This window comes from Ascaphus truei, unplaced genomic scaffold, assembly GCF_040206685.1.
Source record: "Ascaphus truei isolate aAscTru1 unplaced genomic scaffold, aAscTru1.hap1 HAP1_SCAFFOLD_1792, whole genome shotgun sequence".
NCBI classification, from domain to species: Eukaryota; Metazoa; Chordata; class Amphibia; order Anura; family Ascaphidae; genus Ascaphus; species Ascaphus truei.
This window is the reverse complement of record NW_027454691.1, coordinates 34,304-51,020: the sequence shown is the minus strand read 5'-3', so window position 1 is coordinate 51,020 and position 16,717 is coordinate 34,304. Positions and strand designations below refer to the sequence as shown.

The 16,717-nt window shown below is 47.2% G+C and overlaps 2 protein-coding genes across 2 annotated transcripts; one reads left to right on the top strand and one right to left on the bottom strand.

Annotated features, from left to right (window-relative positions):
* The first annotated feature begins 11,767 nt into the window (after window positions 1–11,767).
* On the top strand, window positions 11,768–12,708 carry LOC142476924 (histone H1-like). Its single transcript, XM_075582013.1, has one exon. It carries the CDS (start codon window positions 11,802–11,804, stop codon window positions 12,456–12,458), a length of 657 nt encoding a protein of 218 aa, XP_075438128.1. The 5' UTR covers window positions 11,768–11,801; the 3' UTR covers window positions 12,459–12,708.
* Window positions 12,709–12,780: 72 nt separating this feature from the next.
* LOC142476925 (histone H3) lies at window positions 12,781–13,635 on the bottom strand. The gene has a single exon (XM_075582014.1). The coding sequence runs from the start codon at window positions 13,605–13,607 to the stop codon at window positions 13,197–13,199; it is 411 nt and encodes a 136-aa protein (XP_075438129.1). The 5' UTR covers window positions 13,608–13,635; the 3' UTR covers window positions 12,781–13,196.
* Window positions 13,636–16,717: the final 3,082 nt, after the last annotated feature.

Sequence of the window (16,717 nt, the reverse complement as noted above, 5' to 3'; positions counted from 1 at the left end):
CAGGGAGGGACAGAGACAGGGAGGGACAGAGACAGAGACAGGGAGGGGCAGAGACAGAGACAGGGAGGGGCAGAAACAGAGACAGGGAAGGACAGAGACAGAGACAGGGAGGGACAGAGACAGAGACAGAGAGAGAGGGGGGAGATAGAGAGGGGGAGAGAGACAGGGAGACAGGGGAGAGAGACAGGGAGAGAGAGACAGGGGGAGAGAGACAGGCAGAGAGGGAGAGAGACGGGGGAGAGGGAGAGAAACAGGGGGAGAGCGAGAGAGACAGGGGGAGAGCGAGAGAGACAGGGGGAGAGCGAGAGAGACAGGGGGAGAGGGAGAGAGACAGGGGGAGAGAGACAGCGGGAGAGGGAGAGAGACAGGGGAAGAGGGAGAGAGACAGGGAGATAGGGAGGGTGAGAGGGAAAGTTATGTTTCGCCGCGACGGCGCGGGATTCCGGGCATTTAATTGGTTCAAGGACCGTCACGTGACACGACGGCCCTTGAAAAATCAAATTTGCCGGCTTCAAGTTTCCACTATAAGCGCACGCGGCGGCGGCAAAGCTTTTGTGTTTGTGAGATGTTGTGTCGCTGTCGTAGGCACTATAAGCACGGCCTAGGGGCTGTTATATAGTGTGTGCAGCCGTGCACAAATGTATTACATTGTGCACACACACAAATACACACACAAATACACACACACACACACACACACGCACACACGCACACACACGCATACATATATACACACAAATACACACACAAATACACACACACACACACACACACACACACACACACACACACACACACACACACACACACACACACACATACATACATTCAGCGCCAGTAGCAGCGTAAAAAGATTATTTTTCTTCGCCGCTGTCTGTCGACTCCCCGCTCCCTGGTGTGCGTGCGCACCCCCACCACTATAGAACGGCCCTAAGGCTGAGGACCCGCTGCGGACGGCCGCGCGAGCGGACCACCAGCCCCTTACCTCCTGACCATCTGTCCCCGCTGCCTCTTTCCGGCGAGGCTCACTACACGCTGTGACGCGTCAGCCGCCTGGGGAAGCAAGAGAATTGCGATCCCGAGCGGTGACGCGTCACGTGGTGCGCTGGTGAGTCTATCAGCGCCGGGTCAGGAGTGTTAGAGGCAGCTTCCCCACCTCCAAAAGGTGGGGGGAAGTGTGTGTGCGCGTGTGTATGTATGTGTGTGCATGTGTATGCGTGTGTATGTGTATGTGTATGTGTGTGTATATGTGTGTGTATATGTGTGTGTATATGTGTGTGTATATATGTGTGTATATATGTGTGTATATATGTGTGTATATATGTGTGTATATATGTGTGTATATATGTGTGTATATATGTGTGTATATATGTGTGTATATATGTGTGTATATATGTGTGTATATATGTGTGTATATATGTGTATATATTTGTATATATGTGTATACATAAATATGGTGTGTGTGTGTGTGTGTGGGGATGGACCGACTGGGGAGGGGTAAGGGGGAGGGGGAGGAGGGGGAGGAGGGTCAGCACGGAGAGCCCTCCGCTCAAACCACACCCCCCCTCCCGCTCAAGCTCCCGCTCCCTACAGCCCGCAGGTTCAATTGCCTCTCAGCGCGCAGTTGCACGCATTTATCCCTAACCACTTTGCTGTATGGTGTGTGTGTTGTGTTGTGTTTTGAACCCTTATAGAGGTGTAATGGGTAAACAAAATGTATATAATTACTCACTGATAAAATATAGAATACATTTTTAATAGGGATAGATTTTAATAAAATTACTTGTACTTTATAAAACATTAATGTAAATTAATCTGTGCGATCATATCTGTGTTAAATAAATGTTACGCTGTGCTCACCACGGACAAGGAGGGACCCCGAAACTGAGGTGAGATGGGTAACAAACTGCACCCACAGCTACGGGGACATGCCTGGAAAGTGGAAAATAGGCATCTGGAACCGTCTGGGAGTATAAGATAAAGTAAGATACTCGCCAGACGAGAAGGGAGGTTCCAGAAGATAGGTGGTACCGAGAGCCTGGGGTCCAGAGCCGGGAGGTAGGTCGGAATCCGCAAACCGAGGTGAAGGGGTCGGGGAGTCCAGGAGGTCAGGATACAAACCAAGGGTAGAAGACCAGAGCGGATCCACAGCCAGGCCGGTTCAGTACGCAAGGGATCACTAAGGAGACAAAGAGACAGGAACTGAGGCAGGCACGACCGTGGTTAACACAGGTCATACAAAGCTATACTCAGCCAAAGAATGAATGGCTGAGCAAGGTATAAGTAGGTGGAAGGACCAATAGGGAGAGGGGGTGTAACGAGGGAGCGGTCCCAGGAATGATAGGGATTGGTAGGAAGAAACTCACCACAGCTGTGCTAGATGTGCAGCTTGTGAGCGGTGCACACACATCAGGCATGTGCGCCGCGCGGGAGAGGCGTGCGCGGCCTCAGCTGGGGGCGGGAACTCCCCCTGAGGGAGGACATAAAAGTCCTCTGCCGTGCGCGCATATGCGCGAGATCAGAAGCCGCCGCGGGAAGCGGAGGAGAAGGGAGATCCCGCCCGCGGTGGCGAGAAGGCAGAGCTGGAGTGGGGGTGAGAAAAGTCACGGGGGGAGCCCCTTTATAGAGAGGTGTTCCCGCGGATCTTAAAGTACCCCCCCCCTTGAGAAGCGGCCTTAGGACGACTCCAATATGGCTTTTGGGTAAATTTGGAGTTAAAGAGTCTCAGCAGTCTGGGGGCATGTATTTGATGGTAGGGTACCCAAGATCTTTCCTCTGGGCCAAAGCCCTTCCAGCGAAGCAGGTATTGTACCGAACCCCTTGTCCTCCTGGAATCCACAATAGACTGGATTTCGAACTCTTCCTGCCCCTGAACTATGACTGGTCTAGGGTCAATTGGTGTCTGTCTCTGAAGCCAAGTGAAGGGAACACCGGTCTAACTGGTAGTCGCACAGTCCCCTACATCAGCGCTGATCTTGGTTATATCAGCACTGATGTGTTCGAGGACTTGCCTGTCTTGCCTGTCTCAGAAGTGATTAAACCATTGGCCCCTCTACCAGTTAGACCGGTGTTCCCTTCACTTGGCTTCAGAGACAGACCAGCTGTTTATTGAGAGGGTGGGGGTGGTGCGTCTATGGGTTTTACTGTTCAACCACAGCATTAACCACCTCTATACCCCACTCAGTCACAAGCTGAGTATTTTGGCAATTCTATTTTGCCTTAACCCACTATATGCTGAGCAGTACCACAGGGGGTCACAGCTAACAACATCATTACTCACAGAGTAGTGTGAACCCTCCTGTACTACTGCAGACACTGTGGAGGTTGCCTCCATGCCATCATTTACCCTCTGTGTGCAACACTTTACTACGCTCACTTAAGGGTAAACTGTCCATATGTGCTAAGTGTCTGCATTTTGCTCTCACTATAACGTATACTGGGCGGCAACAGCAGATATTATTGACATTAGTTTAGGTGTACCTTGGTTAACAACACCTGTATAACACCACTGTTTCCACTGCTACTTACAGATGTTTCCACCCTATACACTATCTGCAGTTTAGGTGTTTAGATGACCTTATCTAACGCTCCAGTTTTGACATGCTATTCTGTATCCTACTATCCAATGTGTTAATAAGTGTGCACCTATTATCAACAGTGTGGGCCACACAGGTTTTCATCATAGACCTGGCTCTGATAGCACTGATGAATGGATTTAGTCACCAGTGCATATCTTAATCAGGGACAGACATTATATAGGTCTAACTTAGCTCGCATTTCGTCACACAGTATTACTGTACTTATCCACAGTGTATCAATTGAGTGTGTAGCACACGCCTGGATACACTTATATGGAAAGTGTCTTTGAGTGGGCTCTCACAGGCTCCTCTTGCCTATATCATTAGGTAGCTACTATCAGTAGCGTTTGATCCCCAACATTCATTAGGGATCTTATTATATCCACCCACATACTTGCAGGTGGGTTATTAAGGATAGAGTCACGTGCTGTTTAATACTATTTAATTACGTTTTAACACCCTATTTTTTACTCATGGTTATAAATAAAGCATATTTTTACATTTACAACATTACAATCCTTGTGACTGAGTGCTGAAAGACTGGGTCCTTTTTCTTTCATATGATATAATCACGTCTCCATCCAGTCAGCACCTCACTGTGGTCTAACACTAGCTGTGCGGGTTTTCTTTGCGTGTAGCGAAATATGGAAGAGAGAAGAATCTGCTGTAATTTGACGACCAGGCGTATCGAATACTTGCCTGAATTCTCGAAGAAAGCGAGAATAGTCATGCGTCATGGTAGGCTCCCGCTCCCAGATGGGGGATGCCCAGGCTAGGGCCTTTCCGTTCAAGAGAGACATAATATAGGTCACCTTTGAACGAGCAGTGGGGAAGCGCAAAGGAGATAATTCAAATTGCATCTCGCACTGATTAAGAAACCCTCTGCACTTGTGGGGATCCCCTGCATAGCGGTTGGGAGCCGGGAGATGAGGATTCACAGCCACGGGAAGAAGGGGGGAGGGAAACGCCACAGTTGCCATGGCAGAGGAGCCTGGGGAAGGCTGCAATGAGGAGAGTCTAGAGAGCTCCTGTGTCATGGAGGCAAGCTGCGCCTCTAGCTGGAGAAGTCGCTGCATGGGGCTTGGTTGCTCAACCTCTTCGGGGTCCATGTCTGTGGGGCTGAGCATAATGTTACGCTGAGCTCACCACGGACAAGGAGGGACCCAGAAACTGAGGTGATATGGGTAACAAACTGCACCCACAGCTACGGACACACACCTGGAAAGTGGAAAATAGGCGTCTGGAACCGTCTGGGAGTATAAGATAAAGTAAGATACTCGCCAGACGAGAAGGGAGGTTCCAGAAGATAGGTGGTACCGAGAGCCTGGGGTCCAGAGCCGGGAGGTAGGTCGGAATCCGCAAACCGAGGTGAAGGGGTCGGGGAGTCCAGGAGGTCAGGATACAAACCAAGGGTATAAGACCAGAGCGGATCCACAGCCAGGCCGGTTCAGTACGCAAGGGATCACTAAGGAGACAAAGAGACAGGAACTGAGGCAGGCACAATCGTGGTTAACACAGGTCATACAAAGCTATGCTCAGCCAAAGAATGAATGGCTGAGCAAGGTATAAGTAGGAGGAAGGACCAATAGGGAGAGGGGGAGTAACGAGGGAGCGGTCCCAGGAAAGATAGGGATTGGTAGGGAGAAACTCACCACAGCTGTGCTAGATGTGCAGCTTGTGAGCGGTGCACGCGCATCAGGCGTGTGCGCCACGCGGGAGAGGCGTGCGCGGCCTCAGCTGGGGGAGGGAACTCCCCCTGAGGGAGGATGTAAAAGTCCTCTGCCGTGCTCGCGTATGCGCGAGATCAGTAGCTGCTGCAGGAAGCGGAGGAGAAGGGAGATCCCGCCCGCAGCGGCGAGAAGGCAGAGCTGGAGCGGGGTGAGTAAAGTCACGGGGGGAGCCCCTTTAGAGAGAGCTGTTCCCCCGGACCTTACAATAAATAAACAAGAAACAATAACATAAACTATAAGCAATGGTGTATCTCTTAATATGGGGAACCAAGGGGGCCGGGGACCAAGGGGGAAGTCCAGAGGGGACCTGGACTATATGTGTTATTTGTATTACTGTATTTCCTCTTGTGTAAGCTGCCAGTGATTGTAAGACGCACCATAGATTTGACACTTACAATCAAGGAACATTACTTCTCACTTACCAGGTTTCAGGAGAGGTCCCAGGTCAGCGGAGGATGAAGCGGGCGGCCTTGACAGGACAGGTCCCACATCTGCAGAGGATTGAAGTAAAGACTGGTTCAGCGGTAGGTGAAGACCATCACGGCATGATAAAATGTTTGTGTTGATGTGTAGTTACCACATCCCTATCCCCACTTTATACTGTTTTCCACTTCCAGACATCAGTGATTAGCTCTTTTCTGGAAGGGTTACACAAAGAAAAAAACCTATACATTGGGCACAATAAGCCTGGCAGAGGTGGCCATTGCACACGGTATTGGGGTAGTCAGCCGTGCTTTGCTTTCACTCTCACTGGGGAGACGTGCTTTGCTTTCACTCTCACTGGGGAGCTGCGAGCTTCAGATCTATATCACCCTGCTCCACTAAGCCTTCTCCCATTGCTACTGCCAGGGCGTTGGGCAGAGCCTGGCCTGCTACACTGAGCTTCCCTGCCTTGCTTCTCCAAGGACATCAGGCAGGATCCGGCTCTCCAGAACTCCCAGCGATGGGCTACAGAAAGTGAATGCCGCCGTCCCACTGAACAACCTTGTGCTGAAAGGGCTTACCTAGCCCCGCTGGTGGTCTAAGGGGAGCCTTCGCACTGTCACCTGGCTTGCCTACTTGCTAGCAGACATCCCAGGCACGGCCGAATGCCGATATCTCCTGTGATGACTTTAGGACAAATAGAACATATATTTTTAATAAAGTGCCTTTCTGGCTGCAGTTTTAAATGTACAGGCAGGATGAGGCTTTTTCTACTTGCCTTTGTAATGCAACCAGTAACCACATGTTTTACACCGATGAGCTGGGGGCACTTCCTTCTGCAAACTTCAGAGACCCCCTTTTAGGGAAATGGCTATGGGTCTCGGGAAGTGTTGCGGATGAAAGCCCCAGAGCCGCAAAGTGTGAATTAGCCGGGATGCTCGCTGACCAGGAGATCCTGTTAGTCATCTGGGCTAGTTAACACCTTGGGTCCAACTCCTAGCCTGGGAGACACCAGGTAAAAAGGGGAGCACCCATATGGTAAGCAGCCCAGGTGTCAGAGTTGCACAGGCGCTGTATCAACTGGAAATCCCTGTAGTGCCCACTCTGCAAACTGGGGGCAAGATGGAGATTGGTGAGATGGAGGTTCCCACGAAAGGGATTGGGCGGGTATGTTATAGATATGCTAGCCGACCCTATATACATGCTCCCTAAGCTATCCCCGTTGTCTTTTGTTTCCCTTTTACAATGTGAACAAATTTCCACTTTGCTTCTACAAGCGGATAAGAGCAGCAGCAACGATTCCCTAACGCAACAAGTTAATTACATCAGAACCAAGGACATAACTCTTCTTCAGGATTCCGTTAGTGCTGGGGGTTATCTAACGAACCCCAATGGACCAGAAAGAACTTTGCAATATTCACAGACTTATTGGGCTGGCAATTTACACCCCTTGCAAAAGGACAGCATTTTAAAAGACAATATTCTGGTGCTTTGTTTTACTTCTGGACATTCTATCCCATTCTCTTCCTCAGTAAGTGTTTTGTCAAGTATATTCTAAGGTTGTCGTGTGTCTGTCTATTAAGGAAATAAATGTCAGTTTATTTTGCTCAACTTGTGTGCTCAATCTATTTCCCTAAAATATAAAATTGTTGATACGTTCCGTCCATCGTGACAGTGGCCACACGGCCACAGTTGGAATAGCGTTTCCTTACCCTTACTCCAGTGCTGGCGGTCAAAAGACCTAAGGTAGCTGACCCTCCCCAGGCCACCAAAATAGGGGGGAAGAAGTCAAAAACCTGGGGTGTTGAAGTAGGGCCGATGGAGGTTGCCCACGAGGGCCAGTGCTCCTTGTGTAACTGGCTGGGCCACCTGCGTGTTAACTGCCCAAACTACCCCTATCCAGTGTAACAGGGTATGTCCCATAATACCTCTCTTTCCCACATAGTGTATCTATTATGCAAGTCCCTATTATGTTCAGAGCAGTAACAGGTTAATCTATGAGCCAGTGACCCCCCAGTGAAGGAAGTAAGGTGGTGACTCATGGCCTGTGTAAGCCTATCCAAGATGGGTACAGTCCATGAGCCCGCCCCTTGCAGAGACTTCCAAATGGGAATATCTGTAACCCATAGCTCACTACAAATGAGGCGTGACCATGGGGCTGAGGTAGGGATTTGTATAGAATGCCAACCACACCCACGAAGGCACATCTAGAGTATAGGACAGTCGTACAGGCCGGATCAGGGTAACAGAAGACAGGGTAAGTGAGGTACTTGCGTATCTTGGAGTATAGAGCAGTGGATTGTTGGGGTACGTAGCCAGGGTCAGGGTTTTAGAGCGTAGAGTAGTCGTGGAGCCAAGCAAGGGTCAGTGCAGGAGAGAGTGGCGTCGCCGTGGTTCCAAATCCAGGGTCAGTGCAGGAGAGAGTAGAGTAGTCGTTGCCAAAGCCAAGGTCAGTGCAGGAGAGCATCACAGAGTAGTATCCATGCAGGGTCAGGCAGCAGGGTTCAGGCAGACAGGAACTAGGTGATGAGTGCAGCGTCACACAAACAGAGGTTATGCTCGGCAATGACTGGGAGCTCTGAGAGCATATTTATAGGACCTCCCACCAATGGGAGGCAACCAGGAAGCAGACGTGCGGACAGGATAGGCTGCTGGATCATGCAGGTGTGTCCTATTACACGGCCAATAGCTACCGCGTCAGAATGTGTGCATGCCCCCCGCAAAACCCGTAGGTGACCTGGTCACGCGCTGTCATCGTGCGCCACGACACCCGCACCGCCATGAGGGCGGAAACCAGAGGCGAGACCCGTGGAGATAGAGGAGGGGCGCAACTGCGCCGCATAACAGTGATATCAGGACAGGGCCAGGTACCAGAGGCAGGACCCGCTGAGGTAGAGGCGGAGTGAGGGGCGTAACCGTGCTGCATAGGGGTGATGCCAGTATGGGGGCGGGACAGAGGGGTGTTGAAGTAGGGCCGATGGAGGTTGCCCACGAGGGCCAGTGCTCCTTGTGTAACTGGCTGGGCCACCTGCGTGTTAACTGCCCAAACTACCCCTATCCAGTGTAACAGGGTATGTCCCATAATACCTCTCTTTCCCACATAGTGTATCTATTATGCAAGTCCCTGTTATGTTCAGAGCAGTAACAGGTTAATCTATGAGCCAGTGACCCCCCAGTGAAGGAAGTAAGGTGGTGACTCATGGCCTGTGTAAGCCTATCCAAGATGGGTACAGTCCATGAGCCCGCCCCTTGCAGAGACTTCCAAATGGGAATATCTGTAACCCGTAGCTCACTACAAATGAGGCGTGACCATGGGGCTGAGGTAGGGATTTGTATAGAATGCCAACCACACCCACGAAGGCACATCTAGAGTATAGGACAGTCGTACAGGCCGGATCAGGGTAACAGAAGACAGGGTAAGTGAGGTACTTGCGAATCTTGGAGTATAGAGCAGTGGATTGTTGGGGTACGTAGCCAGGGTCAGGGTTTTAGAGCGTAGAGTAGTCGTGGAGCCAAGCAAGGGTCAGTGCAGGAGAGAGTGGCGTCGCCGTGGTTCCAAATCCAGGGTCAGTGCAGGAGAGAGTAGAGTAGTCGTTGCCAAAGCCAAGGTCAGTGCAGGAGAGCATCACAGAGTAGTATCCATGCAGGGTCAGGCAGCAGGGTTCAGGCAGACAGGAACTAGGTGATGAGTGCAGCGTCACACAAACAGAGGTTATGCTCGGCAATGACTGGGAGCTCTGAGAGCATATTTATAGGACCTCCCACCAATGGGAGGCAACCAGGAAGCAGACGTGCGGACAGGATAGGCTGCTGGATCATGCAGGTGTGTCCTATTACACGGCCAATAGCTACCGCGTCAGAATGTGTGCATGCCCCCCGCAAAACCCGTAGGTGACCTGGTCACGCGCTGTCATCGTGCGCCACGACACCCGCACCGCCATGAGGGCGGAAACCAGAGGCGAGACCCGTGGAGATAGAGGAGGGGCGCAACTGCGCCGCATAACAGTGATATCAGGACAGGGCCGGGTACCAGAGGCAGGACCCGCTGAGGTAGAGGCGGAGTGAGGGGCGTAACCGTGCTGCATAGGGGTGATGCCAGTATGGGGGCGGGACAGAGGGGCGGAGACCACAGACCACTGGGAAGACCGTGTACCACGCATGCACGCTGCGCATCAAAACAGGAGGAGCAAGAATGCGCTCCATGCCCAGAGACCGAAGGGGACTGCACAGAAACCGTGCACCGTGCGTAAGTTCCACCCCAGTTTGCCACTCTTGGGTGTTATGGTAGTCCAATGGGCAAGTGAGGGTTAAAGGGGCAGGAGCAGCAGAACAGCGAATCCTCACAGTATCACATTTAGTCAGTCTTGTGCTGGGAGGAGAAGAAAGCACAAGGGCTGTCATTGTTCCCCATCGGGGGAAAGCATGCCCACCCCAGGCTCAGGCCTGGGGACCATTAAGGTGCATGGTGAAAAAAAATGGTGAGCAGGAAAGGGCTAGAAATAAGGTCCGGGGTCCGGCTTTCGCTGGGCTAGAGCCAATGGTTTCCCGCAGACCTGGTGGCGCCTTCCCAGCGGGATATTTGGGGTTGACCGGAGGGACCTATTGCAGGGGAAGCCTATTGTGTTAGGGGAAGCCAGACAGGCTTTACCTTATTATGTGAGGCTGGCTACCCCTATCGTCACATGTGTGTTGTGTGTTTTCTGGCTTGCCAGAATAAACTTTTGTTTATTCATCTAGTGTGTCATTCGGTAGAAGGAGTGGCTCAGTGAGTAAACACTGAGTAAAACACACTGGCACTGAGAGTGAGTTTGAAGCCTGGTTCAACTCCGAGTGTCAACTACTTGTGACCTTGGGCAAGTCACTTTATATCCCTGTGTCTCTGGCTCCAACAAAATAGATTGTAAGCTCCACGGGGCAAGGACTGTGTCTGCAAAATGTCCCTGTAAAGTGCTACATAAAACTAGCAGCGCTATACAAGAACGTACTATTATTTTTATTATTATTATTATTTTCTGGTGATAGTGATCCTGATGTAAAGATGTTAAAAGTTCTGGTCTCTGGTGACAATGGTCACAAAACATGTCAGTTCCTATACACAGTGCTAATAGTGACATTACATAGTTATGTAACACACAGGGTGACTAATAAAATAACCTAATCTTCCATTAATATCACATATATATATTTTTTGTAACCGACAAATAAACATATTTTTTAACACTTCCCAATTGTATTATAAAGCTTAAACAAAATAGATGTTTGATTATTACATTATTAAAATATATTTACTGTCATTCACATGATGTGTATGTTACTATGATTTTGTTTTTAGAAAACATAATTTTACATACATATCATTATAAACTATTCATTTGTAGAACAGATGGAATACAAAACTTTTCGAATCTCCCATTTAATAACCAATATTCATAACTGACAATGGAATAATACAGAGCTTAGTACCGGGGAAATGGAACAACATGAAATAGCAATGTACACTGCACAGGAATTATTGTGCTACTTGTACATATATAGTGAATCCCCAGACCATGTTTATATATTTATATGCACATTATTTTAAACTGATACTGTAGAATAATATGTCCTTAGTGTCACTGTATGAGGATGGAGGTGGCACATTTAGTCTGAGCAAAGTAAAAGTGACAGAAATAGACAGATATGAATGAAATCTGGCAAATCCCGGGCTACAGAGCCGAACTTTCACCCATTATTCCTAATTGTGTTTGTACTTTCCCAGCAGAAAAATGATACAGCAGTGAAGAGAATATAATTCCTTATAAATTGCATGCAAGAAGGGGGGATGTGAGTAATAATTAGGGGATAAAATGCCCTTTTCTTGCAGCCTCAGAAACACAAAGTCAGAGCAGTGTTTGTGATCCGGGAGGATGAGAGTCAGGGCGGGGCTTAGTGATTATACCCAATGAGAAAGAAGCTCACTCCGATAACTAACCAATCACAGAGCAGCAGGCTCTCTATATAAGTCCCGGCAGGTCCCCGCCCCCAGTATAACTTTCTGTCAGTGTGTTGGGATATTTTACCTGCAGCTGCAATGGCCGAGACCGCTCCTGCTCCTCCTCCTCCAGCTGAAAGCGCCGCCAAGAAGAAGCAGCCGAAGAAAGCGGCCGGAGCCTCGAAAAGCCGCCCAGCAAAGTCCGGTCCCAGCGTGTCCGATCTGATAGTGAGAGCTGTGTCCGCCTCTAAGGAGCGCAGCGGGGTCTCCCTGTCCGCTCTGAAGAAGGCTCTGGCTGCAGGAGGCTACGATGTGGAGAAGAATAACAGCCGCCTGAAGCTGGCTCTCAAGGGCTTGGTGAGCAAGGAAACCCTGATCCAGCTGAAAGGGAGCGGAGCCTCCGGATCGTTCAAGCTGAATAAGAAGCAGCTGGAGAGCAAGGAGAAGGCGGCCAAGAAAAAGGATGTGGGGAAACCCAAGAAGCCAGTGGCAAAGAAACCCGCCAAGTCCCCCAAGAAACCCAAAAAGGCTCCGGCGGGAGTGAAGAAAAGCCCCAAAAAGGTCAAGAAACCGGCGGCCGCCAAGAAGCCAGCAAAAAGCCCGAAGAAGTCTAAAGCTGCCAAGCCCAGGAAGGCTGTGAAGAGCCCGGCGGCTAAAAAGGCTGCGAAGCCAAAAGCTGCTAAGAGTCCAGCTAAGGCCAAGGCAGCCAAACCCAAAGCAGCAAAGCCCAAGAGGGCGGCAGCTCCTAAGAAGTGAGACCGAGAACTTCAGCCTCTTACAAACACAAAGGCTCTTTTAAGAGCCACCACAACCCCACATAGAGAGCTGTGCACATAATGTGTAACTGGGAATGTTTCTCCAATTTATCCCATGCAGGGGTTTGTGTTACACTGCCAGAGCATAAGTGTATATGCATTGATACTGCGAGCACTGTAAGGTGCATGTGTAAGTTTGTAGTCCCTAACCTATTTCACGAATACATTTTTTCTCAGACAAACTGACATATTAGGTGACATTATGGTTTTGTGTCTACATAATATTCACATACACGGTTTATATAAAATTAAAAAAAGTGTAGTTTACATCAGAAAAACGTATTTATCACCATGTTATTAAAAAAAGTGTTTACATCACATTGAAAGCATCAAGCACATGCTATTCCATAACACTTCAGTTTGATCACCAGTGGCACATGGGAGGGGGGACATTTACAGGTTTGTCTTTACGTGCACCCATATACAGCATGAAATGGTGACTATGCATGCAAGTCTATATATCACATGACAAAGAATACACAAATATTGAAGGTGCGTTTATCTATATTGTCACACATCAAGTACATATGTTGGTACAAGGATAACACACTTCTTTCATTCTCTATATTGAGATCAGTATCCGTGTGTTAATATTGATCAGGCCATTTCATTGAAAATGTGGTGGCTCTTAAAAGAGCCTTTGTTTTTCGGGTGTAAACGAAGTCAGGGTGCAGCCGGCCTAAGCTCTCTCCCCTCTGATCCTGCGGGCCAGCTGGATGTCCTTAGGCATGATGGTGACCCTCTTGGCGTGGATAGCGCACAGGTTGGTGTCCTCGAAGAGCCCCACCAGATAAGCCTCGCTGGCCTCCTGCAGAGCCATGACAGCCGAGCTCTGGAAGCGCAGGTCAGTCTTGAAGTCCTGGGCGATCTCCCGGACCAGGCGCTGGAAGGGCAGCTTGCGGATGAGCAGCTCGGTGGACTTCTGGTAGCGGCGGATCTCCCTGAGAGCCACAGTACCGGGCCGGTAGCGGTGAGGCTTCTTCACTCCGCCGGTGGCCGGAGCGCTCTTTCTGGCAGCCTTGGTCGCTAGCTGCTTACGGGGAGCCTTCCCTCCCGTGGATTTCCGGGCGGTCTGCTTGGTCCGGGCCATCCTGTGCTGCTGTGTCAGTGCGCGTCTCCGGTCAGGAACTAATAAAGGAAAAAACTGACCGTTCTGTTCTGACTGACAGATTAAATCTGTCAGTGGTGATATTGGATACCGAGGCTTGAGCCTCATTACTCCAAGTTCTCTTGTTGAGTGTATTGTCGCACTCTTTAGGAAGCTTCTTGATCTGTGTTACTTGCCACAGTTGAGTTGGTTTCACAGGTTCAGCGCTGTGATGGGTCATGGGTAGCGGTCAAATGGGTTTGCAGAGATCGCAGCAAGCTTCTTGATCAGCGGGTTTGAGGAAAAAACCGCTGCAGCTGCGTATTTATGGACTGCAGATCGCTGTGATTGGCTGCTTTGGTCCCGCCCTTCGCTCTGATTGGTTCTGTGAAAGCCGTTGCGATGTTCAAAAATCCCACCTCAGACCGATATCGTCCTAATAAAGTTATTATATATTTAGTGCTTGTAAGTGGGACAATTAAAAAGATTTAATGTGATAACATTAGTGTTTGCACAGATACAGCACAGAGCTCTCTGACATGGAACATGTACTTATACCAAGTATTCAAATGATCTTTAATCGGTGAAATGTAATATGAGGGGTTTTCTTTCCCAGATCATTGCTTCAATGGGACTTTCTTGGTTCCTCTTTTTCTAATGTTCACATTGTGTTATTATTATAAACCCGAACACAGAGACACAAAGAGGCGGAACCGCGCGGCTCGTTTCCTTAATGCCTGCAGTTCCCAGAGCACCACACGGTGGCAGTGCTGCGCTATAAATGGGGCTTCCCTCAATGTCTTCTCGCTGTCACTGCTCTGTGTGATCTGATCAGCTCCTAACCGGGCTCTTTGGCTTCCCTCTAATGCTCCAGTCACAGTAGTTTGCTTTTAATTAAAATACCAAGTCTGTATATGTGTATACACAATGTGTTATAGTTTAAGCACAAATTAAATATTCCATAATGTATTATGTATTTTCTAAATAAAGATGAACATCTGATGTTAGAGTAATATAACTAGACTGAACTGGGGCCTGTATTTAAAGATATCTATTAAACTTATCCTCATTCCTTATTTATTGAACTATATTACTGAATATGAAATATTAAAATTACCAATGTAAATAAACACCATCTAATACATTTAAACATAAGCTGAACTATATCAAGACTTGTTTTTTATGTTTCAGATACAATATTAGCATTTAAGCTGACTATTTAATTATGCATTAATTGTTGCTGTGTTTTTGCATCTATTTTCCAATGCTTGTCAAACTATTTCACCATTTAGGCAGATATGGATAAGGATATATTTCCATTGTTTCAATATGTTTTTTTTTTTATTTTTTATTATTAATTAATGTATCTTCTCATACTGTTCATTCTTTTTTAAACTATAGATTTCATATTTATCCTGAATAAGTCAGTTAGTTAATTGTAACTACAAATTGAAGAGCTAGTTTCCCCAAAGCAGCACTCAATATCCCATTCTTAATAAGCCTTCACTTTTAATACTTGTTACACTATTACTATGAACAAACATTACACATGAACCTACCAATCTTTATTTTAAGTGGTGAAGAGAAAAACAGTTGTTTTTTTCCAATAGTTCACCTCCTCTAATTAATATATTATCTATAACGTATCCAATGCTGTTTTTGTTCTTTTATTATTTATAGATAAAATGCATTACATATGTATTGGAATCAATACATTAAATACTCTAATTTCTTGGAGACCATAGTTTTGCCCCACAGAAATAAGTAAAATAAAATTAATACATTGTTTGTGACAACCTCAGTGAAGGAAATCTAACAAATAATAATAGTATTATTATTATTATTATTATTATTATTATTATTATTATTATTATTATTATTATTATTATTATTATTATTATTATTATTATTATTATTATTATTATGTGCCTAAACCAACATGGTGATTACTTTTACCTAAACAGGTGCTCAAGCGACCAAGTTAATAACACTAGTGTGATCATTTTCTATGCAAATAACTACTTAGTCAAATGTGTCACAATCTCCACTAACCAATCCTACTAAGTAACTATCTCCTATACAATTGCTATAATTAGCTACTCTTACAAACTAGTGTAACATTGATATATGTTGCAACCAATCTACAATAATAATCTCAGGGGGAAGGTATCTCTCTAAATTGAAAACATTCAGTGTTTGATTCAATGTATCAATCTGCATACCTTTCTACTCTCCTCTGTAGAGGAAAAATTGTATGTCGTATATTGTCTGTAACCTGGCATATCACCATTTTCTTGTGTTATACCATGTTTCCACTGCAGCTATGGATTCTGGGAAATAAATACACATATAAGCATACAGTGTCACCTTTAACTTAATATCCATATTAACATGATCTCCTATAAGCATAGTTCTGCCTTATTATACAGATTTTTTTTTGCACAGCTTGCTATATATCGTATAACTTCCATCATGTTTAAAATATATAAAAAAGTAGTCCCAAGGGGGGCACAGGGGGAGCACTGCCAAATCAATGAGGGAGAAAAGGGGGCTGCATCCAGTAGTTATTAAAAATGTATTTATTAAGTGGTCAAAGCAAGAACATAAACACTTTTACGCGTTTCGGGAATTGCGTCCCTTTCTCAAAAAAACTTTTTGAGAAAGGGACGCAATTCCCGAAACGCGTAAAAGTGTTTATGTTCTTGCTTTGACCACTTAATAAATACATTTTTAATAACTACTGGATGCAGCCCCCTTTTCTCCCTCATTGATTTGGCAGTGCTCCGCCTGTGCCCCCCTTGGGAATACTTTTTTATGTACATTTATGTACGTGAAGCACCCACTACAAGGAAAGAGCTGTGCTGCAAAAGGGGAATCTCACTGAAACGAAGATCATCTTTGGTATGTACTTTTTGGTTCTGTTGGGGCTTGTTTGGGGACTTTATGGCATATATGGAGACCTGAGCTAGCCACACAACGCCATCAGTACACATATACCACTTCATGTACCATTACACATGGTTTATCTGCATTTCCCCAGCACTTATATTTGCTCCTATACCTTGATCACAGAGGTTATTATTATTAGTCTGCATGCACTTTGCCCTGAGTCA